The following is a 27,088-nucleotide window of genomic DNA, read 5'->3' on the forward strand; positions in this document are numbered from 1 at the left end:
TTAACATGACTCCTGTCTTAGCAAAGACAGGAGTCATGCCCCCTTGCCCAATGGCCATGCCCAGGGGACTTCTGTCCCCTGGGCATGGTCATTGGGCATAGTGGCATGTAGGGGGGCACAAATCAGGCCCCCCTATGCCACAAAAAAAAATTAAAAAAAATACTTACCACAACTTACCTTTTCTTCCCTGGGATGGGTCCCTCCATCCTTGGGTGTCCTCCTGGGGTGGGCAAGGGTGGCAGGGGGTGTCCCTGGGGGCAGGGGAGGGCACCTCTGGGCTCATTCTGAGCCCACAGGTCCCTCAACGCCTGCTCTGACCCAGGCGTTAAAAAGAGGTGCAAATGCGGGTTTTTTTGCACCGCCCACTCCCGGGCGTCATTTTTGCCCGGGAGTATAAATACCACGCACATGCCTGGGAGTCATTTTTTAAGACGGGAACGCCTACCTTGCATCTCATTAACGCAAGGAAGGTGTTCACACCAAAAAATGACACTAACTCCATGAACTTTGGCGCTAGACGCGTCTAACGCCAAAGTATAAATATGGAGTTTGTTTTGCGTCGAATTTGCGTAAAAAAAAACAATGCAAATTCGGCGCAAACGGAGTATAAATATGCCCCTAAGAAATTAGACCATTTATCACCATAGTGATGTGTTTCTCTGAAAAAGGTGTGGTTAATGCTAAAACAAAATCATTATAATAAATAATGTATTGGATCATAAGTCCCAGACACATAAGTAGATCTAGAAGGTACATAACGCCCAATGAGGAAATGTGAAAATTCAGCAAGGAAAAATAAAAATACAAATATAAAAATATGAATAATGATAAAGAATATAACTCAAAATGAAAAAATGTGGAATGTATGCAACACGTACGAAATGTAGGCACCATGTACGGAATGCTGTGAAGGACATCTTAATATATGGATGTATCCTTCCCTACCTGTGTGCGGTGTTTACTTGCAATTCTGTTCACACAATAATGTCCAGTGAGAATATACTAATTGTGAAACCCAAAAGGTATCATGAATACTCATCGCCACGGAATGTGCGTTATTCACGTGGTTACGAAGGTTTACATGATTTCAAGCCTATAATTCATAAAAAACAACTAGACTCCGCCAGATCCTCCAATCCTGTGTGCGTAAGAGAGTCTAACTCCTTTATCCAGAAGATTTCAGTTCTTAATCAAGTCTTTCTATTGTCAATGACATCTCTCAAAGGGACAGTTTCTAACACAGGATAACCCAACTGGCTAATGTTATGTCCCTGGGGATGAAAATGTCATGCAACAACTCATTTCTCATTTTTCATACAAATATTGCTTTTATGTTCATCACTTCTTATTTTAATCTTTCGTAGTTTTCCCTACATAAGGCAGTCTGCAAGGACAGGTCAATAGGTATATTACATTTACTGAGGCACAGGTAGCACTGACCAGTGGTTTGATTTCCGTCCCTTCTGTTTAATGGGAATCCTGGCTCTTTTAATGCTATTGTTGCAGTTGCAACAGTTCCAGCAGGATGCTGCCCCTTTCTGTGCTGACTTGCCCACAGCTTGCTCTTCCTTCTCAAGGAGTTCCTTTAGGGTTTTGGACCCTTCATAAGCAAATAATGGTGGCTGCCGAACATGCCTCGAAAATCACTCTCAGTTTGAAGCATCAGCCAGTACTTGAGTACACACTTCTTCAATTTAGTGCTTCTAGATGAAAGTTTGGAAACAAATACTCTTCTTTCAGTGCTCTTTGGGCATTGTTGTTGTATCAATAGTTGTGACCTTTGTCTGGTGCCAACGCTTGTGACTGCTTGTTCAAGAGCTATGTTTGGGTAACCTCTCAGAAGAAATGTATCATTGCATTCTTGTCTTCCTGGTCTCTACCTGGATCGGAAATGATACATTTGATACTTAACTTTTGAAAGTGGGGTGAATGCTTCTTCAATGAATTTTGATGAAAACTGTCATAATGCAATAGGCTGTTGCAGTCAGCGGCCTTCACGTATATATTTGTCTCCAGGTTATTGGTGACCAATGACATTTCCACATGTAGGAAGGCATTGTTTACATGGTTGATCGTGTAGGCGAAACTGATGCAATCACTGATGGTATTGAGTTCAGTTATGGCTGTGGCAAGGTCTACTTCTTAGTCTCCCCATACAGTGAAAATGTTGTCAATATCACACCAACAAGGTATTAGATGTTTTTGCCATTTCTTTTTCTATCGAATGTGATCCTGCTCAAACTCATACATAAACAAATTTGCAAAGCAAGGTACTGCACAGTTGCCCATGGATGTTCCTGTCTTTTGTAGATAATAATCCTCATTCCACGTGAAGTAACTGTGGTAAAGAGTGAATTGTAATAATTCAAGCAAAAAAATCATTTTGTTCCTCATCCAGGTTGACATTCAGCAAGTTGTACTCAACGGCCTCTATGTGCAAGTTATATGGAATGGAAGTGTAAGGTGATTTTACATCAATCGTACACAAAATTATCTTGTTGTTAACACTGGGTCGAATGTTTGCTAATTTATTTTGAAGATCTGTGGTGTCCTTCAGGTGCGTGGTGATACTTTGGACCATGGGTTGCAAGTATCCACCTAGGTATCATCTTATTGGTTTGTGGATGGAATGCATGGTGGAAACAATGGGTCTAAATGGTGGATGTTTAAATTCTTATGGATTTTGGCCAACATATGAATCCTGGGTACTCTTGGGTGACTTTGGATCAGAAATCTTTTGTCTTTCTCAGCGATGGTGCCTTGAGTTGTGGCCTTGTTTAAGATGTTTAGCAAAACCTTTGAAAATTCACCCGATGGGTTAGAGTTAATTTTCATATATGTTGATTGGTCTTTGACATGTTTGTTGACATTCTGTACTTAAAATGACTTGTCCATTATAATCAGTGTACCCTCTTTGTTTCCCATGCAGCAGATAATTTCAGGATTATTGGCGATTTATTGAATGATTCCCTTTTCTTTCATGGTTAGATTGGAGTGTTTTGGTTTCTTGGCTCTAAAAATATTGTTTCTTTCTGGATGATAACCTCAACAGAGTCTAGGACTTTGTGGCTCCTGGGAGCCATGAGAGAACTACTGGATCTTATTGATTTCACAATCTATCTCATTGGAATGGAACGTTGGAACAAAGGAAGTGCCGTCCTGTAGGACGCTAGTCTGCAATGGAGACAATGAGGGCAGTCATTGAGCGCTAACACCAGGTATCTGTATGTTCTGTGCTTCATGGTCATTAATGAATATGGCTCGATCTTAGTGGGAAGGAGGCGGGGGACAACCTTCAACAGTATATTTCACGACTCCATATATACTAGTACAGTTGCTTCAACGTAAACGTTTGGAGGAAAGCCTTGTGCACTCATATCCAAGGGACTGGTTGTGAAACAGCTGCTGTGTAGCATATGCTGCTCTGAGAAAGTGAGAACCTCAGCCCTGATGGATTCTTAGATGTCATAAAAGGGATTCATAGATGCTGTACAAGGTCTAATTTCAGCTGAAGATTCTTAGGTGATGTAAAAAATCAGATTTGTTTTTTAAATTATGCTCTTTTGGCAGTGCTCTAGGAATGTTTCTGTTCTGTATGTGTTAATTAATGTTTAAAACTACTTTCATATCCTGTGCAGCAACCTGGCCTTCGCCTGTGTGTATTCTCTGATGTCCTACAAGGCGTTCCTTACGGTTAAACCTCTTGCCACACACAGTGCAGTCATAAGGCTTCCATCCTGTGTGTATGTTGTAATGGCGTACGAGGTTTGCCTTACGAGTAAACCTCATAAAACACACGTTGCAGTGATGAGGCGTCTCCCCTGTGTGTATCCTTTGATGTTGTAGAAGACTTCCCTTCTGAGTAAAGCCTTTCTCACAGATATTGCAGTGAAAGGGCTGTTCTCCTTTGTGAGTTATTTCATGCTGTATAAGAGCTGCCTCGTCAGCAAACCTCGTTTCATGCTCAGTGTAGGGGGACTGTCGTAGCCCTGTGTGTGTTTTTTCGTGCAGTAAAAGATGCTTCTTTCCAGTAAATGTCTTTGTACACTCAGCACAGGGATACACTCCTAGGCCGGTGTGTATTCTTTTGTGCCTTAGAAGTGTTTTATTGTTAAACCTCTCACTCCTGTGTATCCTTTGGTATTTTCTTTCATTCATTTTGTGAGCAAAATTCTTCCTTCCACCACAACCTTTATGTTTCTCTTTACTATTCCTGCTTTCTGTCTGCGACTGCTGAGCTGCAAAGTGAAAAGAACACGAAAGTTATACATGGGAATTATTTATCGAAACAACTGCACTGTTATATGTGAAAGGTGGGCTGTTATACCTAAGAAAGAAGGAAAATGTTACTACCTGTAACCAATCATTTGCTGCTTGTCTTACTGGAGATCACACGTGGTGCACCTTCCTGCCGTCACACCATTGTATGTAAGTGTAGTTTGATTTATGTGGGCAGTACCGCCAGCCATTTGAAGGAACGTATTCAAGAACATGTCAGGGCCCTAAAAAATAACAATATGAACTACCCATTGGTGAATCATTACAACTCCGCTCATGCTGAGTCTGAAGTGATTGGTATCAGATTTCATGGGATTACACATGTTACAGATGATGTAAGGGGGGGTGAGAGCTGCTAGACTTAGGAAATGTGAAGTAAAATGGATTGTCAAATTACGTGCAATGGACAAAGATCTCAATACTGATAGAGAGCGACATGTCTTTCTTTGAAGATGTGTTCTTTTCTTGATGACTGGTAAGGCCCTTGTGCTAGGGCACATGTGGTTTCAAAGATCAGTGAAGTGTCCTTATCAAGGCCGTGCATTTGTTTATTTTGAGTGCCAACTTGTTTACTCTTGTATTTATCTGGCTACTAATCGAATATTTGACTACTGTATCTACAAGACTCTAAACATGTGTGCTTTGTGTGCCCCTGGAAACCATATAATAACATATGATTATCATTTGTTCATGCTGGGGCACCCGACCTCTCTTATCCTTTAGAAGATTGTAGATGGTCTTTAGTCCCTTCACACTGACACCTTTGGTTGTGGTTGCAATGGGTTTGTCAGAAGCAGCTTCAAATCGACGTTTGGTATCCCATTTCCTCAGTTTTTATACCCAATATCTCCTGTGCTGGTCCATATGTTGGATGCATATTGACTTTTGTTGCATAATATACGTAGTTCACACATCACTGGTATACAATGTATGTATTTTTCCTATCACTTCCAGCATGGCTGTTGCCTTAGCACTACAGTCATTTTTTACAATAATAATTTCTCAGGCGTATTTAGATAAGGTAATCCAGAGTGTTTTTTTTTTTAAAGACGTCATGTCTATACTTTCTAGAGCTTCTGGTATGTTGGGATCCTTCGTATGAATGTTTTCAGTTTCAATATAGGGCTTAGTTTGGTTTGCTTGTACATATACAGTTGGCTCTAATTTAGAAATAGTTAACATGGTCGCCGAGCATGCGGGGTGGTTTTTTAGGGGCATGGTTGCCGGTCTTCCATTTCTGAGTTAATGACACACATTTAACTGGGAGAGGCCTGCGGCGTCCCTTTGTACTGAGGTCGCCGTTTTGAACTATGCGGGCTGTCAGGTAAGTCTATTTCCTGTGGCGGCTACATTTGGCCTTGGTTACTGTGAATTTGGGGCTGGACTACTGAGTAGAGTTTTAATTTTATTATGTGGAGGCTGTCAATATGGAATATGCCCTCATACTAGGAAACATATCAATTTACTATTATGTTGTGGATCTGGCAGACTGTGGGCATGACTCGATTATTATTGAGGAGTCTCTACCACACGTATGTTGGGAGCATGATAAACTGGCTTCACCCACTAAAATGTGGTTTTAAAAAACACTGTAATGATTATTTACCATGACGCAGCTATGACACTTAGGCTTTACTTAAAGTAGTCATTCATTATTTTTACTAGACCATTGGTTCCCAACCTGTGGTCTGGGGATCTATGGGGGTCCGCCAAGCATTCTCACAGGGTCCGCCAATGTCGGAAAATTAAAAAAATATGAACAGATTTGTTCCCCAGCTTTCAATAATGACTTTGTGGGGGGTCCCTGAATTCCATTAATGATTCAGTGGGGGTCCCCAGGTTCCAGTAATGATAAAGTGGGGGTCCATAGAAGTGAAAAGGTTGGGAACCACTGTACTAGACTATCGATCTGACTTAATCATGTTTTTCGTGTACCATAAAAGGGACAATGTGACACGTAGTATTTTCCTATACTTTTATTGTATGCAGATAACTTCAAAGTGCATCAACATCCACCATAGGTAGCCAGTACATTTCCTAGTCGTCTTCCACCTTCGCTCTCCTCCCACCGTCTTCCTGGAATCCCCACATCTCCAAGTTCCAGCTATTACCTCAACATTTCTAGAATCTCATCAATACACAGTGCATTACAGTACATGAAACTATAACACATCTCCCACCTTACAATCCATTAAAATATAATAGAAACATTACAGAGAAAATAACTATAATACAACATATATACATTCCTTCTTTGTGAAGGAAAAAACACATTGAATAGAACACATTCTCAGGACGTACGTCATTTTGGCAAAATGCAACTTCTTACTGTTTCACAAAATCTGAGAGATGCTTGGGATAAACTCTGTTCCTCATACTTCGCCTCATTTCTTCCCTCACACCTGGATTGGTTTTCACACGCACATCTGGATTGGGAAGTGAGTCCTTCAATTTCCTTCCATTAGGACACTTGGCAAGACGAGACATACTCCAAACTTCTCCATTCTCAAGCACCACCACATTTCTTTTTACTTCCACAATTTTCCTAGGTCCCGAAAATGTAGAACCACCTTTATGACACCAAACAGGCTTTTTAATAAACACCAAATCTCCTTTAGACCAATCCCTTCGTTTTACACTCATCTTTGCATCAAATCTTTTCTTGTACTTATTTTGGTTCTCAACTATTCTGGCCCTAATAGATTTAAAATTAGGTACATCTCCTAAACTCTGAGATCCAGAATGCAACCATGAAGGATTCAATTTGGAACCTGCCAATCTCCCCTTCAAAATGCGAAAAGGAGACATTCCCGTAATAACATTAGGTGCATTCCTATGAGCCCATAACTTTTCTCTCAAAACACCCTTCAAAGGCAATCTGTGCTCAAGTGCCACTTGAGCACTCGCTCTCACCAACTGATTCAGGAGCATATAATGCCGTGTGATGATGAGAAATAGCTAAATCCTTAAGAAAATTTCTCATTTCAAAAGAAGTAAATTGCACCCCATTATCAGTAACAACAATTTTAGGAATACCCTCACACGCAAACACATCAGTCAAAAATTCTATCACATTTTTCGTAGTGATAGAACTTACACAACTAGCAGTAACCCACTTAGAGGTGTAATCAACAAGAACAATTACAAATCTCTCACTTGGCGGTAGCAACTCAAAAGGTCCAACTAAGTCTAAACCTAATTTGACCCATGGCTCATCCGGAACAGGTAGAGGAGACAAAGGAGCAGTTCGTACTACTTTAGATTTATCATTACTAGCACATTGCACACAATCCCTAATGACTGCTTCAACTTGCTTGTCCAAACCCAGCCACCAATAGCGTTCTCTAAGACTGACTTTAGTAAGATTTTTACCCAAGTGTCCATCATGGACCAAATTTATTAATTTTCCATACAACCCAATAGGGGGAACCAATCTACAACCCCTGTACAAATTCCCCTCTATGATGCTAAGTTCATCCTTTACACCCCAGAACGCTCTAATATCTGCCAAGCATTCATTCAAACATGGCCACCCTTGTACAACATAGTTCATCACCGTTCCACGAACAATATCCTTACTACATTCTTCACTCCACTCCTCCACATCAAGAGCAGTCTCCTTAATCCATAATATTGGAAAAGGCTCATCAATACCACAATCCATCACCAACATTCTAGAAAGAAAATCTGCAGGAATATTTTTTTTTCCAGGATAATATTCCAGTGTAAAATTGAAATCCAGTAAACCTTCAACCCAACGCCTAATCCTGGGTGTGGTGTTCTCATTATTTCTGCATGCAAACAATTGTACTTAAGGTCTATGGTCACTTCTGAGAGTAAATGGTAAACCCCATAGATAAAACTTGAAATGGTTTATAGCCCAGGTGCACGCCAGTGCCTCACGCTCCATCACAGAATAGCGTACTTCCGCTCCCTTAAGGGAACGTGAGGCAAAAGCAATCACTCTCTCTTCGCCATCAACCAATTGAGAGAGTACAGCACCCAGACCCTTTAGGCTGGCATCAGTGGATAAGATGGTTTTGCGTTGAACATCAAAATGACCTAAAGTGGGCATTTTGCCAATATCTTCCTTTACTGCCTTAAACGCTTCATCACATTCTGGGGACCATTGAAACTCTCCCCCTTTCTTTAACACGAATCGCAAAGGTTGAACCACGCAAGCAAAGTTCTCAACAAACTTCGAGTAGTATTCAGCAAGGCCAAGAAACGACCTAACTTGATCTTTACTAGTAGGTGCTGGTGCAGACAAAATTGATCTGGCCAATTCTAATTTAGGCTTGATGCCATCTCCAGATATAGTGTGACCAAGGAATGAAACTGTATTAACTCTAAACAAACATTTCTCTCTCTTTAAAGTCAAACCATTACTTTTTAGTCTTTTAAGCACAGCTCTTAGAATAACATCATGCTTGACTGTATCTTCTCCATAACCTAATATATCGTCTTGAAAGAACAAAACTGAATCAAGACTTTTGAGTACCTCCTTCATCACTCTCTGGAAACAAGCAGCAGCCGAGGCCAGCCCAAAAGGCATCCTCAGAAATCTGAACGTCCCCAAAGGAGTAACGAAAGAGGTGAGATGTCTTGACTCCTCAGGAAGCATGATTTGGTGATATGCCGCTGACAAATCCATGACACTGAACACTTTGGCACCAGTCAGCATAGTCAAGGTTTCACCAATATTTGGTAATGGTTGACGGTCTACCCATATAGACTGATTAGGACCTCTAAGGTCAACACATAATCTTATTTTATTTCCATCATCTTTAGGGACCAAAACTATGGGGGCCAACCATTCAGAAGCCTCAATTTCTTCTATGACTTCTAAATCCAATAATCTATTAAGTTCTTCTTGTAAAGGTTGCAACATCAAATGGGGAACTTTCCTTTCTTTGTATACAATAGGTTTAGCACTCGATTTTAAAATGATTTTATGTTTAAAATTCTTTAGTGAGCCTAATTTGTCACAAAATACTTCAGGAAACTCAGTTGCAAACTCCTCAACATCACTCATACTGGAAACAGAAAGGACCTGGTCAGGAGCATTCGGGTTCAAGATTATTCCCAAATCTCTTTGATGATGCCCCCCCAAAAGATTATTACCACGCTTAGCTACATAAACTTTTCCTAGGGCCTCACGCCCTTTAAACTTAATTGACATTAACGAGTAACCAAATAAATAAATTTTCTGTCCACCATACCCAACAGGAGAAATATCAAGTGGAATGAGCTTGATATTATCATCTCCGAAAATTCTTGCCCAATTCTTGTCACCTATCAATGTAAAAGGGGATCCAGAATCAACCAGTACTGTAACAGTTCTCTCCCCAATGACATCATCACATTTAGGCATAACCAGTTTATCATCAGTATTTTCCTTAGATTGTAACTCCCCAGTGTCTGTGTTATTAATGCACAAAACTATTTGTGGACCCTCAACTGGCTCAGCAACCATATTTAACTTAGGACTTCTGCAAACCTTCGCTAAGTGTCCCCTCTTCCCACAACTCCTGCAATTAACATTCCTTGCAAAACATTTGGAATTATTTGCTAGATGACCAAAATTCCCACATTTAAAACATCTGAACTTTGAATCGTTTTGTACATCATTACTGACTTTCATTTTTTCTGCAATTTTATGTACTAACTCATTCTCACAAATACTATCTGAAGTTGAAACCGTAGCTGACATAGCTAATTGTCCAGAGTCTATATGAGTGCCAGTGATGGGACCCACATCTTTTATCTCTTTAACCCAAAGAATGGCATGCTCAATACTTTCAGCAATTATAATTGCTTCATTCAACGAAGGGTTCTTAGCTAACAATTTTTCTTGAACTCTGGGATTGTTTGTGCAACGAACCAATTGATCACGTATTAAAGATTCAGTTAAATTTGCGAAGTCACATGTCTGGGCCAGTGTTTTAAGTGACGCAATATAATTTCCAACTCTCTCATCTTTCGCTTGCGACCTCATAAAAAATTTGTGTCTTTCCATAACAACATTGATACGACCATCAAAATGCTTCTTAAGCATCATGAGAGACATTTCATAAACATCCCTTGGTTCTCCTTCTCCAGCACCAATGTTTATGAAATCAAGACTATCATAGATATTGCGTCCCTCAATCCCCAGATTGTGTAGTAGAATTCCTTGTTTCCTTGCCGGTGAGAATTTCTCTCCACCAATACCAATCAAGTAAGAGTCAAATAAGTTTATCCATTTCTTCCATGGTAGAATAGGTTCGCCGCGTTCTGACAGAAATTGAGGTGGTTGGGACATGCTGAGAGGAGAATGATGTGACATAGTGTGTGTTGATAAGAAGATAAACAAATATGTAGTGAGTAAATAGTAGTTCCAAAATCGTAGGTACAATTACTTGTTTGAATTCCACAGTTCAAATTAGGTCAGCAGTCTAGTTGTTGGTTCCTAATAATCTTGCTTGAGTTCCACGATACAGAATAGGTCAGCACTCTAGTTTTTCTCTTTTTTTTTTCCTTCCGTATTTTTTTTTAACTTCCTGGGAGTAATATCTGGATAAGCAATGCTGAATATTTGTTCACCAGTAAAGACCGAGGTAAAATATTTCTTAACTATATAAATAATATCTGTAGGACGGTCAATATATGTTATTCAAAAGTAGTAGTTCACGCGCACACAAATCCAAACGCGTTGAAAACACGAGCATTAGGCGCGTGTACAAAAACTATGTTTATCGAAGGTAGAAGTTCACGCGCGCACAAAGCCAGGCGCGTTGTGGACACGAGCATCAAGCGCGTGTACCTAACGGTACAACTTAACTTACAATTTCAAAGAAGACACTTCACTTATTATTAAAAGCGTTACCTCGAATCCAAATAACAAGTTGTTTGCCGGTTGTATTCAGACGAATGTGATGGTTTAAACAAATGCAAATGTAAGAAATTCGAAATCCGCGTTAGTTTTTAAAAACAAAATACGTCCTCCAAAACGTCAGAACAACATTTCAGATTAAGAAGGCTTCAAAAGTTCATACTTGCAAAATCAGAAATAGGCGCTACATTTCTCCTTTGACACAGCGCCCAATACTCCAGCAAAACACGAATGTACACGACGTGTGGATCCTTGGAAAAGGTGGATGTTGCGATGGATAACTCGTCGCCAATGACGCGTAGTATTTTCCAATACTTTTATTGTATGCAGATAACTTCAAAGTGCATCAACATCCACCATAGGTAGCCGGTACATTTCCTAGTCGTCTTCCACCTTCGCTCTCCTCCCACCATCTCCCTGGAATCCCCACATCTCCAAGTTCCAGCTATTGCCTCACCATTTCTAGAATCTCATCAATACACTGTGCATTACAGTACATGAAACCATAACACAATGGTTGAAGATTATTTTATGAACTGTTTTGTGTCATATATTTAACATGATGTGCACAAGTGTTTACTTTGGTTCTGGCGGGTTTCATACGATATATATTATGGTTTCTTGTGGTAGGGCATTCCGTAACCTCCGGAGAGACATCACCTTTTGTCTCCATACATCTATTATGGGACGGTTTCGTCTTTTCAGGCACATGACCTATCATGGTCACCCGACACTGAGTTTTTTGACTGGACATTGATATGAGGGCACCTGTAGATTTTACTTGACACTAGATGTTATCGTACTTTCTTGAACCCAAGTACTTAAAGAGTAGGTATTATGTTGTTATATTACATTCAGGTGATTTGATATGAACGACCATTTAATTTCATATACTGTCTTTCTATTGTTGTTTCCAATTTTGTTTCAGATACTGGATGCCATAATATGGGTTAAGCCTGTATCAACATCTTCTGCCTTTGCTATTATTGTTGTGCTCTGGATACTGGCTACGTTGATTCCTCAAGAGGTTTTCACAGTTGATGGCATTAATTGCCGAATCAAGGTATTTACAGTATGTGGTATTTATGGGGTTTACTTGGTCACGACAATCCAGAGTCTTACATATTTGGTTTGACTTGTTTTTACATCACTACATTTTGTTCCTTGACTAGTCTGCCTTCGGGTATAATTTGTTGCGCATTGGGTTAGTATCAACTTGACGTAGTTAGCAGTTCTTATCTCTTGTTTAACCACACTTTGACCCTCATTACAAACTTGGCGGTCTGGGCTGCCATGCTGGCGGTGGCGGGAAATCCCACCATCAGGCATGGCGGCCCAGACCGCCACATAATGAAGACATCTCCACCGCCAGGCTGCCTCCGACAGGCAGCTTGGCGGTGGACAGCATCATTATCTGACAAGGCAGCGCTGCTGCCCCTCAGATAATGATCCCTTTTCCTCCAACCTTAAGGGAACGGCTGGCGGAAGGGGTGCACCGGGGCCCCCCTGGGGGCCCCTGCACTCCATGCACTTAGCATGGGCAGTGCAGGGGCACCTGAGCAGTGCCCCATTGCTCAGGTCACTGCGGATCTGCGCGACGGATGCAGCTGCACCCGCCGCACAGAGGCATTGACGGCGGCTCCATGTGTCGCAATGGTCCAGCCAGGCATTCTGCTGGGCTGGCAGGCGGAAACAATGTTTTCGCCGACCGGCCCAGCAGAATGTTTATAATATGGCCGGCAGGAAAGACTGCCAGCATGAACATGGCGATGAAACTGCTGTGTTCATAATGAGTGCCTTTGTTTCCTTGGTGTTGACAAGCTTCAGTTTAATTTATCTTTTTTCACTCTTCTTTTTACTGACTGATGGATGTTTTTTCATCTTTGGGTTGGTTTACTTTTTATTTTCTTGGCATGTCAATGTGGATACTCTTTTCAGTGATGCACAGGTCTAACGTATCAGCCACTAATGTGGTATTGACTGAAGGCTGTTGATTTCCTGTCATTGTACTCCAATTAATATATCACCATGTAATTGTTTGTATTTCGTATACTTTACAGCCTTCAGAAAGTCTTGCTGGTGACGAAACACGTGTTGGCTGTGGATGTTCCTACATTTGTACGCTTGTAAGACTGATGCTTTCAAACATCAATAAAAGGATCTAACCTCTCAAGTTTTATATGAACTCATCTTTGTTGACCATATATTGTGGACTGTTTAGGAGTGCTGCGGTATTTTTTTAATCATTCTGAAAAAAACATGCTTAGTTCAAACACTGAATTTCGATTTGGAGAACGAATCATGTAGCTGAAATGCCTGTTGCTTCAGCACGCAGACTCCAACTTAAAATATTGTGTTTTTTTAATTTGTAAACATACGTGTCTGCTTACACATGTATTATAGAAAAATAAACTGCTTAGTGAAAATGAGCAACCTACATACTTTTCACCCACACAGCAAGTAGGTGGCGCATGTGACCCTACAACATGACAAACTGAAAGTACTTACACGTAATATTTTCTATTTACACCATGGAGTGGCTGATCACAGTTTGTGTAACAACTTAGAAGAAACTTTAAGTTTGAGGTGGAGGGGAAAAAGAGGTATTTGAGCGACTAATGTTTTTCGGCAATTAGGCACATTTGGGTTTCTTTCCTTGCATAGATGTCCACCCAGAAATATTTTATGAATGAATGCACAGAACTTCATATTACGGCTTTCAAATATCTGCTATGTGGTAGGTTGCTTATTAACTCCATGTTTGCATCTTTCTTCACATGTGGATTGAGCCTGTGGTATTTCCTTGGGGAGTCTCCACGTGAGCAGCAAACCTAGTGCCAAGGTGAACAAGAAGTGATGGATGAATGCTTGAATGAATCTCAGTCCCTGGTAATTACTTGGGGACACATCCCAGCCCTTCGTTACTATTGTACACCATGTCACCTCAGTCTGAGCCCAGTTATATGCAAATCGGTCTTGACCATGCTCCACTGGGAACTGTCCAGCCAGAACCGCCAAGTCGTGTCCTCACTGAACCGAACACAAGCAACTCAGGGCTGGTCCCACCCTTGTTATGGCTCATCGGCTGGGTATAGTTTGGTTCCAGTGACACACTGTGCATGGTACCTGCATCCCGATACTCCTGTCCCACTTAGGGTGACAAATTAAAGTTTACAAAAAGTGATGGATGAAATGATTGAATTTTTCGCAGCCATTGGTAAGTACTCGTTAATGTTACACACCATGCCACCACCATCACTTTTTGAAAACATTAAAATCTCAACTGGGAGCAAGGGGTGCTCTGGGGGGAAGAACCCTTCTCAACCCTTCCATGAACGCTTTCACAAAAGCTTTGTCAAATGTACTCAAAGATAAATGTAGGCAGGTCAGCTTCTTTGTGTATGTGTGTATGGGTACATTATTTCGATAGTGCAAACCTATCCTAAAGGCTTCAGACCGCTGCAGACCTCGGGGCCGGTCCTGATGGATATGGGGATGCTGTTCCTGATAATTTGTCCATAGATGAAAAAGACCTGCTAACTTGCTTTTTTCTTTGTTACACTTCTAAGTCTGCAGTCTGATGGAGTTCTCCAGCGCATCTGTCGTGCTTGAAAGTAAGAGCTGGCCTTAAGGGAATGAGAATCACGAACCAGTGATTAACTTAACGAAAGGGAGGACAGCTGACAAAACACAAGGAAGAGCTAAAGGCTAAAACAAGAGACATTTTTAAGGGAACATCAAGACTACAGCACTGGAGAGTCTTAACCTTTGCAACACAATATGATGAAGTAAGGAGAGAGGTAACAAATTACACTACACAAAGACAACAGGAACTGACAATGAAGTCAAGCTCAGAAGGTCACTTGGACTTAGATGACTCCACTGGCACCTCCCTAGAGGAAGAAAACCTTACTGGGACTTTTCTTAGCTGAGTATAGGTTACTCAGACAAGGGTGGACAGTGGGAAGTTATAAAAGAAGGAAGACAAAAGCAAGAGACACAAACAGAGAAAGAGAAGAAGGAGCAGCTGGAAGACAAAAAGACAACTCACTTCACGTGAAGATAAAGGTGATGAAGTAAGTCGAGGCATGATCATAGGTGGGAATAAACTCTTATCAATCTGTCATGATTAACGGATAATGGATGAACTAAATTTCTTGAACCTTGGCTTATATTCCTGCCCCAATAGGGACTTTGGTTACAGTCCATGTAGAATAGACCTATTTCTGTTTATAAGAAAACTAAAGCTGCTTAAGGCACATAAAAGCAGACCTAAGGCAATGATCACAAGACTAGGGTATCCAACACAGAAAACCTGAAAGGTGTTTGAGTGACACTGATACATAATTTAGACCTGGCATCTTTGGCAAGGTCTCCCCTGTCTTTTTGCCTCTGCGTCTTGTATTTTTGACTGTGTGCTGGATGTTGTTTTTGATGGTTTTGGTACCCTGGGCAATTTACCACTGATGGCCAGTGCTAAATTGCAAGTGTCCCCTGTGTAAATTGTAATTCTAAATGGTTTATCCCTGATTGGTATATTTGATTTACTGGTTCATAGTACAGTGCACTAGAGGTGCCCAGGGCCTATATATCATATTCTACTAGTGGGCCTGCACCACTGATTGTGCCACCCACATTGGTAGCCCTGTAAACATGTCTCAGACCTGCCACTGCAGTGTCTGTGTATGCAGTTTTAAACTGCCAGTTCTACCTGCTAGTGTATCCACTTGCCAGGCCCAAACCTTCCCTTTTACTACATATAATTCACCCCTAAGGTAGACCCTAGGTAGCCCCAATGGGCAGGGTGCAGTGTATTTAAAAGGTAGGACTTGTACTGGTGTGTTTACATGTCCTGATAGTGAAATACTGCCAAATTCGTTTTTCACTATTGCAAGGCCTATCTCTCTCATAGGTTAACATGGGGATCGCCTTTAAATACCTTTTAAATGTAATTTCCCATTGGGAGCAGATGGAGGTATTGTAGGAGGCTGGCCTGGCTTGTAGTGGGTACCAGAGGTACTTACACCTTGTGCCAGGTCCAGTTATCCCTTATTAGTGTAGAAGAGGTGTTTCTAGCAGCTTAGACTGATAGAAGGTAGCTATGGCAAAACAGCTTAGGCTAAACCAGGAGACATGTAAAGCTCCTACTATACCACTGGTGTCATATGCACAATATCGTAAGAAAACACAATACACAAAAGTACTAAAAATAAAGGTACTTTATTTTTATGACAATATGCCAAAAGTATCTCAGTGAGTACCCTCAGTATGAGGATAAGTTATTTACACAAGATATATGTACACAAACCAAAATTATGTAGGTAATAGCAAGAAAAGTAATGCAAGCAGTGTAAAATTACAGTAGATTGCAATAGGAGCACATAGGTATAGGGGCAACACAAACCATATACTCCAAAAGTGGAATGCGAACCACGAATGGACCCCAAACCTATATGAGCTTGTAGAGGGTCGCTGGGACTGTAAGAAAACAGTCAGGGTTAGAAAAATAGCCCACCCCAAGACCCTGTAAGGTAGGTGTAAAGTGCACCTACAACCCCCAGAGAGCACAGGAGTCGTGATAGGGGGATTCTGTAGGAAGAACAAACACCAGCAAAGCAACAACAATGGATTTCCGGACCTGAGTACCTGTAAGACAAAGGGACCAAGTCCAATAGTCGCGACAGTGTCGAGAGTGGGCAGGAGCCCAGGAAATGCCAGCTGAGGGTGCAAGGAAGCTGCCACTGGTTGGAAGAAGCTTGGAGTTCTGCAAGAAAGAAGAGAGCTAGGGACTTCTCTTTTGGAAGACGGATGTCCCACGTTGCGATGAAGCTTGCAGAGGTGTTCCCAAGCAGAAAGACCGCAAACAAGCCTTGCTAGCTGCAAGGGTCGCGGAAGAGGTTTTTGAGTGCTGCTGTGGCCCAGGAGGGACCAGGATATCGCCACTTGGAAGAGGAGACAGAGGGGGCGCCCAGCAACTCAGGGAGCCCTCACAGAAGCAGGCAGCACCTGCAGAAGTACCTGAACAGGCACTTGGAAGAAGAGTTAACAGGAGTCCACCCGAGGTCACAAAAGGGAGTCCCACGATGCCGGAGGACAACTCAGAAGGTTGTGCACTGCAGGAAGGAGTGTCGGGGACCCAGGCTTGGCTGTGCACAAAGGAAATCCTAGAAGAGTGCACAGGATCCGGAGCAGCTGCAAATCACGCGGTACCCAGCAATGCAGTCTAGCGTGGGGAGGCAAGGACTTACCTCCACCAAACTTGGACTGAAGAGACACTGGACTGTGGGAGTCACTTGGACAGAGTTGCTGAGTTCCAGGGACCACGCTCATCGTGCTGAGAGGGGACCCAGAGGACCAGTGATGCAGTCTTTTGGTGCCTGCGGTTGCAGGGGGAAGATTCCGTCGACCCACGGGAGATTTCTTCAGAGCTCCTGGTGCAGAGAGGAGGCAGGCTACCCCCAGAGCATGCACCACCTGGAAACAGTCGAGAAAGCTGGCAGGATGAGGCGATACAAGGTTGCTAGCAGTCGTCTTGCTACTTTGTTGCGGTTTTGCAGGCGTCCTGAGCAGTCAGCGGTCGATCCTTTCTCAGAAGGTGAAGAGGGAGATGCAGAGGAACTCTGGTGAGCTCTTGCATTTGTTATCTGAAGAATTCCCCAAAGCAGAGACCCTAAAAAGTCAGAAAAGGAGGTTTGGCTACCAAGGAAGGAGGATTGGCTACCAAGAGAGGTAAGAGCCTATCAGAAGGAGCCTCTGACGTCACCTGCTGGCACTGGCCACTCAGAGCAGTCCAGTGTGCCACAAACAACTCTCTTTCCAAGATGGCAGAGTTCTGGGACACACTGGAGGAGCTCTGGGCACCTCCCCTGGGAGGTGCAGGTCAGGGGAGTGGTCACTCCCCTTTCCTTTGTCCAGTTTCGTGCCAGAGCAGGGCTGGGGGATCCCTGAACCGGTGTAGACTGGCTTATGCAGAGATGGGCACCATCTGTGCCCATCAAATTATTTCCAGTGGCTGGGGGAGGCTACTCCTCCCCAACCCTCACACCTATTTCCAAAGGGAGAGGGTGTTACACCCTCTCTCAGAGGAAGTCCTTCGTTCTGCCTTCCTGGGCCAGGGCTGCCTGTACCCCAGGAGAGCAGAAACCTGTCTGAGGGGTTGGCAGCAGCAGCAGCTGGTGTGGAGACCCTGGAAAGGCAGTTTGGTAGTACCCTGGTACTATGCTAGAGACCCGGGGGATCATGGAATTGCCCCCCCAATGCCAGAATGGCATTGGGGGTGACAATTCCATGATCTTAGACATGTTACATGGCCATGTTCGGAGTTACCATTGTGACGCTGTACATAGGTAGTGACCTATGTACAGTGCACACGTGTAATGGTGTCCCCGCACTCACAAAGTCCGGGGAATTTGCCCTGAACGATGTGGGGGCACCTGGGCTAGTGCCAGGGTACCCACACACTAAGTAACTTTGCACCCAACCTTCACCAGGTGAAGGTTAGACATAAAGGTGACTTATAAGTTACTTAAGTGCAGTGGTAAATGGCTGTGAAATAACGTGGACGTTATTTCACGCAGGCTGCAATGGCAGGCCTGTGTAAGAATTGTCAGAGCTCCCTATCGGTGGCAAAAGAAATGCTGCAGCCCATAGGGATCTCCTGGAACCCCAATACCCTGGGTACCTCAGTACCATATACAAGGGAATTATATGGGTGTACCAGTATGCCAATGTGAAATGGTAAATTTAGTCACTAGCCTGTTAGTGACAAATTTGGAAAGCAGAGAGAGCATAACCCCTGAGGTTCTGGTTAGCAGAGCCTCAGTGAGACAGTTTGGCATCACACAGGGAACACATACAGGGCACATACTTATGAGCACTGGGGCCCTGCCTGGCACTAAACAACATATATACGGTGAAATATGGGGGTAACATGCCAGGCAAGATGGTACTTTCCTACAGGTATGGAGTATGGGGTCTCTGAATTCACAATTTAAAAGATCGTCTTTTGGTAGGGTTGGCTTTTAAATTGTCAGGTTGAAAATGCCATTTTCAGAAAGTGTGCATTTTCTTGCTTAACCATTCTGTGCCTCTGCATGGCTGCTGAATACACATCTGGGTCAGACTGACAGTTGGGCGATTTGTGAATTCACTCGAGACAGGACAGTGACACAAAGGGAGTTGAACTGTGTCCTGTCTGTCCTGATGACTCTTCCTGGGCTAGAGTGGTGGGAGGAGCTGGCACCTGCACCTGAATAGGGCTGTGCCTGTCCTTACACAATACAGAAGAGGCAGAGTTTTGTGCACCACAAAGACTTTCCTTTGAAGTTTGCCTACTTCAAAGGCAGAAATGAGTATAAGTATTGGGCTGCTGACCCCACAACTTTAGAACACTTCTGGATCAAGAGGAATCTCTGCCAAGGAGAAGAGCTGAAGAGCTGGTGGTGGAGTACTGCCCCTTTGCTGTGCGTGCTTTGCTGGGTTGGCCTGCAGTTGCTGTCTTTGCCTTAGAGAAGACAAAGACTGCCCTTTGCTGTGTATTCTTCTGACCTTTTTCCAAGGGCTTGGACTGAGCTTGCCTCCTATTAAGAAGTCTCAGGGTCATCAAAGACTTCGGGGCATATTTATACTCTGTTTGCGCCGGATTTGCGTCGTTTTTTTTTACGCACATTCGGCGCAAACACTGCCCCATATTTATACTTTGACGTCCGACGCAGCGGGCGTCAAAGTTCCACCATGTGCGCCATTTTTTAGAAGGGTGAACCTGCCGTGCGTTAATGATATGCAAGGTAGGCGTTCCCTTCTAAAAAATGACTCCCAGGCCTGTGCGCCATATTTACACTCCCGTGCAAAAATGACGCACGGGAGTGGGCGGGCCTTAAAAAATGACGTCCAGCCGCGTTAGCGTAATTTTTTAACGCCTGCTCAGGGCAGGCGTTAAGGGACCTGTGGGCTCGGAAGGAGCCCAGAGGTGCCCTCCCATGCCCCCAGGGACACCCCCTGCCACCCTTGCCCACCCCAGGAGGACGCCCAAGGATGGAGGGACCCACCCCTGGGACATTAAGGTAAGTGCTGGTAAGTATATATATATTTTTTTTTTTGTGGCATAGGGGGGCCTGATTTGTGCCCCCCTTCATGCCACTATGCCCAATGACCATGCCCAGGGGACATAAGTCCCCTGGGCATGGCCATTGGGCAAGGGGGCATGACTCCTGTCTTTGCTAAGACAGGAGTCATGTTAATGGCGTCTGGGCGTCAATAAAAAATGGCGCAAATCGGGTTGAGGTGATAATTTTGCCTCAGCCTGACTTGCCCCATTTTTTTACGCCCAAGCTCCATTTTCCCCTACGCCAGCTAACGTCATTCAATAAATACGGCGCCCACATGGCGCTTTCGAATGGCGTTAGCTGGTGTTACATTTTTTGACACACAACTGCGTTGGCGCAGTTGTGCATCAAAAAGTATAAATATGGCCCTTCATCTGCAAGTACCTGGGCTCTCTTGCTGAGACCCCTAACTTGCCAAGTGGTGCCACATCCAGTCCCTGGGCCCCTGGAAGTAGAAGCTGGTAGAGAAGGAAAATCTAAGCACTGGAGCCGAACGGCAGAAAAATCAACGCAGCACCTGCCCTGCGGCTATAAAATTGACACAGCGCCTGCCTTGCAGTTGCAGAAATCACCACATCACCAGCTCAGCGTGGATTCAGAGTTGCCATGCATCTGGATTTTCCATGCATCGTCCCTGGGTGCCAAAATGTTAACATCACCGCACGGACATGAGGTTGCGTGCCCAGAAAACGATGCATCTTTCTCTTGCGGGGAAAGAATAGACGCATCGCTAACCCGGCGGGGAAAGAATCAACGCTCGGCCTCACTTGCGAGTAATGAATCAAAGCATCAGTTTCTGTTCTGACGCACCTGAGGCTTTATTTTTGATGCATACCAGGTACTTTTGGTAAAACAACGCATCTTTAGACTTCTATGGACTAAGACTCTTTTTTTAACTTTAAAAATTCATATCTCTGCTTACGTGTGTTGGATTTTTGTTGTTTTGGTCTGGTTTGATTTAGATAAATATTGGCTATTTTTCTAAACTGGTGTGGAGTCCCTTGTAGTGTTTCCACTGTGTTTCTGTGTGTGTTTGTACAAATACTTTACACATTGCCTCTGAGATAAGCCTGACTGCTTGTGACAAGCTACCAAGAGGGTGAGCAGGGGTTGTCTGTGGTGTGTGACTCCCTTAGCCTGATTAGTGTGAGAGTCCCTACTTGGACAGGGTGTAAACTGAATGCCAACTAGAGACCCCATTTCAAACACTGGTGATCAGCGGTGAGGATAGGACTTGTATTTGAACTTGACATACAGTAATTGGTGTACACTACTGTTTTACGGCAGACCAGCAGTGGAGAAGTGTGGCACAATAGTTAGAGCGGCAGACCCTGATGCAGAGATCTGGCCTGGGACCAGGATTCAATTCCCACCTCTGTGGGTCTTGGGCTCAATTCCCTTGGACCAGATAATTCTCACCTCAGTGCCTAATCTAATTGATGGGTCCCACTCTGTAACTCTGGGCAATAGCTTGCTTAATCTCCACAACAGCCCTCACAGCGCTTGGATGCCTGGCTTCACCCTGGGGCTGTCCAGGAGTGGGCACCTCACAGGGTAAAGCCAGGAAGGGTTCCACAGCAGTATGCGTACAGTGCCTTGAGACCCTAATGGGTGAGTAGTGCGCTATACAAGTGTGAAGTTTACAGTTTTACCATTCATTACACAGCCACATACTGTTTTTCTCTTGGATTTTGTTTGTGCTTTCATTTTTTGTCCTTTTTGGGATCTCTCTACCTTTTTGAAAATTTGCACCTTTGTTGAGCCTTATCCACAAACATGTCTCAGTTTGGGGAGCCATCAGCTATTGCTACAACTGTGGTTTTTGATCTGGAGACGTTGGAGGATTACACAGTAGCCAGGTTCAAGCAGTTTTGTAAAGAGTTCAAATGTCCAATCAAAAGCTTCACCAAGAAGGAGTAGCTGTAAACGGCGCTGAGGGCCTGGTTGGCAGCAAAAAAGGCTGAGGAGCACAAAGCAGAGGAGAATGTTGCTGTGGATGAGTAGGTGCAGAGCATGCATAATGATTTGATTGATAACCAGGACCTGCTTGGAGGGAGGGCCTCCACGGCATGCAGCAGTGTTTCTTCTAAGAGTCTGACCACAGAGGAACTGAGGGACAGACAAGAAGGGAGAAGGCATCATTTGAAGCTTGAGAAGGTCAAGCTGGAATTGGCCAAACTGTATAGAGAGGTTGAAGCAAAGACAATGGCAATGGAGGAGAGAAAATTGTTGTTAGCTCATGAGCTGAGCTTGAAGGAGCTGGATCTGAAGAGTAGTTCCAGCATAGATAGTGGCAGAAATACCAAAGTGCAGTCCGAGAGGAGAGTGCACATTCTCAAAGATCTGGTAAAGGATTATAAGAGGGAGGATGACATATACTTGTGGTCCAAGGGATAGGAATCATTTCTTAACATGAACATGGTCCATGAGGTACACTGGGGGTTAGGTCTGTGCAAGCACTTTGAGGTAGAGGGGAGGGACACCTTGACAGCTCTAGGGGATCCCCAGGGGCTCACCTACTCTGCCATGAAGGACGCCCTACTCACTAAGTATGGTCTCACTCCAGAGCAGTACAAGGAAAAGTTCAGATCTTACAAGAAGGGGGATTCTCAAACTTGGTTGAAATGTGTTGATTCTTTTTGCAGAGCCCTGGATGGATGGCTAAAGGGTAGCAAGGTAACAACTTATGGGGATCTCAGGTTCCTTGAGGGTAGCTGTGAGTCCAACCATGCCTATTGATTTTCTGCTAGGTAACGGCCTGGAGGATTCCACTTGGAGTGAGGTGAAATACCAGTCACACTTGGAGATGTTGGGTCTGCCTGGGTGGGCATGCATGACCACCCGGTCTATGGGAGCCAGTAAGGGTGATCAGGAAGACCTGGAGCCTGAAAGAGTGGCCCTGTTGCCTGAAAGGAATAGGAGGGACAAGAGGTGCAGGAAACCCACCTCAGAAGTTCCCACGGTCCAGGAGGAGGCTGAACCTTAGGGAGACACTCAGAGCCTACGGGGAACAGGTGGCTGAACTGGGGCATGTGCTTTAGCTGACCTATTGGTGGCAGGAAGGGGGTCCCACGAGGAAGGAGTTCTGTGAAGCACAGAAGACATGCCCTTTTCTTGAGGGTCTGCGGCGGCAGGCTTCAGACCAGGCATCTGGTAAAGAGTCTGGATCACACTGGATTTATTGGGAAGATGGCCTCCAGTATAGTGAGCCTAAGGTTGCTGATCCTGGGGCAGCATGAGTGCTGGTGGTACTCAAGCACTTCAGAACCTTCCTACTGGGTCTGGCTCATGGTGTGCCTCTGGCAGGACATTTGGGGAAGGACAAAATGTTTCAGATGATTGTCACCCACTTTTCTGGCCCCAAATGTGAAGGCACTCTGACACCTATTGTAGGTATTGCTAGACTTGCCAGGCAAGTGGCAAGAGGGGGGGGAGATGCAAGGCTCCTTTTCAGCCATTCCAATGGAAGGAGAAACTGGTAGAGCCTGAGTGAAAATCCATGCACCAGACCCGAGCGGTAGAAAAATCGGCACAGCACCTCACTGGGTCTGTAAAATCAAGGCAGCGATTGCCTTGCGACTGCAGAAATCAGCACATCGCCAGCTCAGCGTGGATTCATTGATGCAGTGCGTCATGATTTTCCACGCATTGTCCCTGGGCACCAAAACATTAACATCACCGCACAGACCTGAGGCTGTGTGTCTGGATAACGACGCATCGTTCTCCTGCAGGGAAAGAATTAACGCATCGCCAACCCAGCGGGGAAAGAAATGACACATGGCCTCACTTGTGAGTAAGGAATCAACGCATTGCTTGCTTTTCTGGCACACTGTCAACCCTATGGCTTTATTTGTGATGCATAAGAGGTAATTTGTGCTGGTCTTGTTTGATTTAGATAAATATTGGCTATTTTTCTTAACGATGTGGAGTCCTTTTGTGGTGTTTTCACTGTGTTCCTATGTGTGTTTGTACAAATACTTTACACATTGCCTCTGTGATAAGCCTGATCGCTTGTGCAAAACTAACAAGGCGTGAGCAGGGGTTATCTCAGGTGTGTGCCTCCCTTACCCTGACTAGAGTGAAGGTCCCTACTTGGACAGGGTTTAAACTGACACTCGAGACCCCATTTCTAACATCTAAAAACATCATCTGAGCAGGATAACGGAATACATGTGCGACAGAAGAGCGGGAAGCCTTGCTAGACAGGGGGTACAAATAGATCAGGGGAGCCTCAGTGGCTTCAAAAAGAAACCTACATATAACTCCTCACTGTCTTATGATAAGCTGGACGTCTTTAACACATTACGCAATTACAACAGCATTATCATAAAGTCCTCCAATAAGGTGGGTATGTGAAATAAAATCTCTTGGCAAGCGCTGTATAAGGATGGAGTAGAAATTCTTATTTTTTGTATTTTGCCTTTTTGTGACTCAACAAATGCAGCACACAATAATTTGATAATTATCTAGGATGTTATCTCACTAAATATATACAAGGTTTAAGGGCATGCAAACACAAGTTTTGCAATTGAACAATATCTCTAAATGACTATACATGGAAGCTTAGAGTTTTGCCTACACAACAATAGTTTCATAGTTAAAGGTAAGTATTATAGGCAAACCTCAGGAACAGCAATGTCACCTGCTACCCCCCAGCTGTGAAAGTTTATTCATGGGCTGAAGGGAGGAGCAGGTGGTCTGGACATCACAAAATGATGTGGGAAAGAAGTAGGAAATGGTTGAATGCTTCATCCAGAGACTGACAAAACACGATCTGAACCTAAAATTCACTCCTGGGACCACACAGACCAATACCACCATTGGGGACTATGGGGGTCATTCTGACCCTGGCGGCCGGTGACCGCCAGGGTCACCGACCACGGGAGCACCGCCAACAGGCTGGCGGTGCTCCCAAGGGCATTCTGACCGCGGCGGTTCAGCCGCGGTCAGAAAGGGTAAACCGGCGGTCTCCCGCCGGTTTACCGCTGCCCCATTGAATCCTCCATGGCGGCGGAGCGCGCTCCGCCGCCATGGGGATTCAGACACCCCCTACCGCCATCCTGTTCATGGCGGGAAACCCGCCATGAACAGGATGGCGGTAGGGGGTGCCGCAGGGCCCCCCGTAATACGCGACGGGTGCAACTGCACCCGTCGCACCCCTGCAACTACGCCGGCTCAATTCTGAGCCGGCGTCCTCGTTGCCGGGGCATTTCCGCTGGGCCGGCGGGCGCTCTTTTGGAGAGCGCCCGCCGGCCCAGCGGAAATGTAAGAATGGCCGCCGCGGTCTTTTGACCGCGGTGCGGTCATTTGTCGGCGGGACTATGGCGGGCGGCCTCCGCCGCCCGCCATAGTCAGAATCAGGGCCTATGTGTCCCAAGATCCTAAGAGCTGCCCCAGAGGATTCGGAGACGAGTGGTGGGGCCATCTTCACCTGTGCGATATAGCGCATTTAGCTGTCCTGCAGCGTAGGAGGCGCCCAGCCAAGTCCGGCCAAGGACCGGGCTGTCCACGCCCGTCAGAGCCAAGTAGAGGCTGGACCAACCCTCTAACATTCACCTTCTTTTCCTTCAACTATTTTCAAGTAAGTGTGAATCTTTTGGGTCATTTTCTTTTTATTACCGACTCAGCCTTTGTTTGCCCTTATTGCTTACCATTAACTCCATACAATTGCGCAGCTCCACAGCCTCTCTGTTTTTCCGTACTGGCTGGTTTCAGTGGAAAATGTAAATTGTCTCTAGCAACAACAGTGTACAGGGTCCAGTATTCTAAGAGCTTTGGCTCAAAACCAACAAGATCATTTCAGTAGAAGAAGACCTGTGATTAGGCTCATCTTCCACAATACAAAACAATCGCATTGCTGCCTTTAGGCCTTCATCTGTAGGGTGTTTTCCTACCACAGACAACTTCTCCAGATCGCCCACATCGGGTGATGTACATTTGGTTGACGGCCGTCATTCACCAGCCACCTGCAGAGGGTTCAGTTCTATCTTCATCCCCCCATCCTCTTGGAAAGACAGAGCAACAAAAACTGGGACGTTGTATCACACTGTTGTGTCACTGGAACATGTGGGTGACTTGCTTGTAAATCACTTTAGCAAACTACAAAAGACGCTAGAATCACCTGCTAAGTGAAAGTTTGCTTTGCCAATAGAGCTGAGACATTACAGCCTACTCAGTCGGCTACTTAAGGGGCCCTGTCGTCTTGTATTTAATTTCACCAGTACTGTCTCTGGCCTTAACATCATCAGAAACAGGTGATCAGCGTATCATCCTACTCATCATATTAATTCTCTTTAGCCCAAGGTTTCCCACAGTTAAAAAACAAAGTTAGTAATTGGTTAAAGGGACAGTTAAGAAACAATCTACATCTGTAGCATTCTATTATTATGGCACGAAAGGTAAACTGGTTAGGCAGGCTACCCACAAATATGGATGGGGTCTGTTCTGAGCTTTAACAATCCTACTATTGCTGGCCAGTTGTTAATGAACCTCTCAAATCCTTGCTTGCCCCCATACCACTAAGCAGCCGCTCCATTTGGGTTATTTTTATAGACCTACAATTAAACCCTCTGTTCTATTGGGAACCCTCGAATGCCCTTACTTACTCAAACCGGAGTTGCTGTTAAGAGACCTTAGCCAGGGTGTCTCTACCCAAAATAGGTTTGGTGTTTTGAGTTTTCTCAATGACAATGAATGGCTGTCTCACGGCACCCCCTCTGACGATGGAGTCACCTTCGTGATAGGATTCTGGAAAAGTTTGCCTAAGGTCAACCAAGTTATTCTAAGTTGCAATAGGTCTGGGGTAGCCTGAATGCTAATGATACTGGGTGGG

The 27,088-nt window shown here is 44.3% G+C and overlaps 1 protein-coding gene across 3 annotated transcripts in view; it reads right to left on the reverse strand.

Moving 5' to 3' along the window:
• Positions 1-27,088, reverse strand: part of LOC138293769 (uncharacterized) — a 233,411-nt gene that overhangs the window by 15,665 nt on the left and 190,658 nt on the right. For 2 of the 3 annotated variants that reach the window (XR_011203104.1, XR_011203103.1), the window contains exon 3: positions 1,441-4,238. Coding sequence is in view for 1 of the 3 variants with exons in the window: in XM_069233110.1 (XP_069089211.1) it covers positions 3,601-4,238 (638 nt within the window). In the remaining 2 variants the exon portion in view is untranslated. Of the gene's footprint in view, positions 1-589; positions 4,239-27,088 lie in introns of those variants that run through there. The other variant, XM_069233110.1, reaches the window with a different exon arrangement.

This window comes from Pleurodeles waltl, chromosome 4_2 (assembly GCF_031143425.1).
Source record: "Pleurodeles waltl isolate 20211129_DDA chromosome 4_2, aPleWal1.hap1.20221129, whole genome shotgun sequence".
NCBI lineage: Eukaryota > Metazoa > Chordata > Amphibia > Caudata > Salamandridae > Pleurodeles > Pleurodeles waltl.